General features: G+C 37.6%; 1 protein-coding gene across 1 annotated transcript; it reads right to left on the bottom strand.

The window, feature by feature from the left end:
- Positions 1-100: 100 nt before the first annotated feature.
- Positions 101-271, bottom strand: LOAG_19187 (hypothetical protein; the record flags this gene model as incomplete). The annotated part of the gene is made up of 1 exon (XM_020451840.1): positions 101-271. The coding sequence occupies one exon, from the start codon at positions 269-271 to the stop codon at positions 101-103; it is 171 nt and encodes a 56-aa protein (XP_020304352.1).
- Between the last annotated feature and the right edge of the window lie 959 nt (positions 272-1230).

Raw genomic sequence — 1230 nt, 5'->3', positions numbered from 1 at the left:
GTGAACGTTTAACTTGTGATTCTGGTAAGTTTGCCATAGCACAATTTAAATGGTTTGGAAATCCAACGTTTGCAGGCCATACAGTGATGTAAAACTCGCTTTAAAACTCGTTATACCCTTTGGAATCTAGTACGCATTTCTCATTGTTGATAACGACTCCATATGATGCAAATTTTCGTGATAGTACATTGTAAGGAGCTCGGTTATTATGTTGTGTCTGTCTGGGTACATAAATGGGGTACTTATTGTTTTTATTTAGTTCCGAGCTCATCATAATAAAGATATCATTTAGCTATTTCACCGTCGTTGCTTGTCTGATTAGCATTCGTCGAACTATGACAACTTCCTTCACTGTTGAGTGTGATAAGCCTTCCGAGATCGGGTTTAACCATTCGAATTTTTTCCTTGTTATATGCGTTTGATGAATCTGAGCGTAAAAATGGTTACTTTATTAGTTTAGACCATTTACTGAATCGGCTTGCGTCTATGAACGAAAATTGTTGTTCTTGGCCATTTGAGTAATCAAATTAGCATAAGAAGTATGCAGAAATGGCGAACGACGACAAAAGTATTTTGAATTCGACTATAAGTAGGCTCTTCGATGTCTGGGTCAAAGTGATAAGGAATAAGGACAGGGAAACTATGTTGCCTCTTTGATGTCTAGCTCAAAGTGATAGGGACAAGGAAACAACTGAGAGAGTTTCTCAAAGAAAGAGTTTCTTCAAGTAGCTTATCTGCCGTAGCTGTCATTAATCAGTGGTGACCTTAAAGGCTGGAGGAAGTTCTGGAGCAGTTTCAATGCTGCAGCACACTCTCAAAAAATTCTAGACATTCAAAAGTTGAAAATTCTAGACATCCAAAAATTGAACTCTGCTTAAACGAAAACGTCTTACAAGCAGTAGTAGACTGTGACAGAGCAACGGGAAATTATAGGGTTGGAAGAAAAATATTATTAAACAAAAAATGGGGAAAGATTTGGGGAGCCGCCTCTACTACAAGCTAAGTTCCATAAAAGGAAATGACAGGAAGTAGAAGTCAACTGTTGAGATAATCGAAAAAAATGCTTGGACAGCTAGAAACAGTAGGTGAAAAGCTAGAGCATACTAGCGTTGAAACCGCTATAAAAACTAAAGTGCCTGGATGAATATCGGATAAAATATGCCAACAAAAAGCGGGTAACGAAGTATGGCGGTTATAAAACTCATGCAATTCCTCAGAAGAATTAGTTAA

This window comes from Loa loa (genome assembly GCF_000183805.2).
Source record: "Loa loa unplaced genomic scaffold supercont3.2753, whole genome shotgun sequence".
NCBI classification, from domain to species: domain Eukaryota; kingdom Metazoa; phylum Nematoda; class Chromadorea; order Rhabditida; family Onchocercidae; genus Loa; species Loa loa.
Note: the sequence above shows the minus strand (reverse complement) of the source record. Positions and strands in the feature narration are given on the sequence as shown.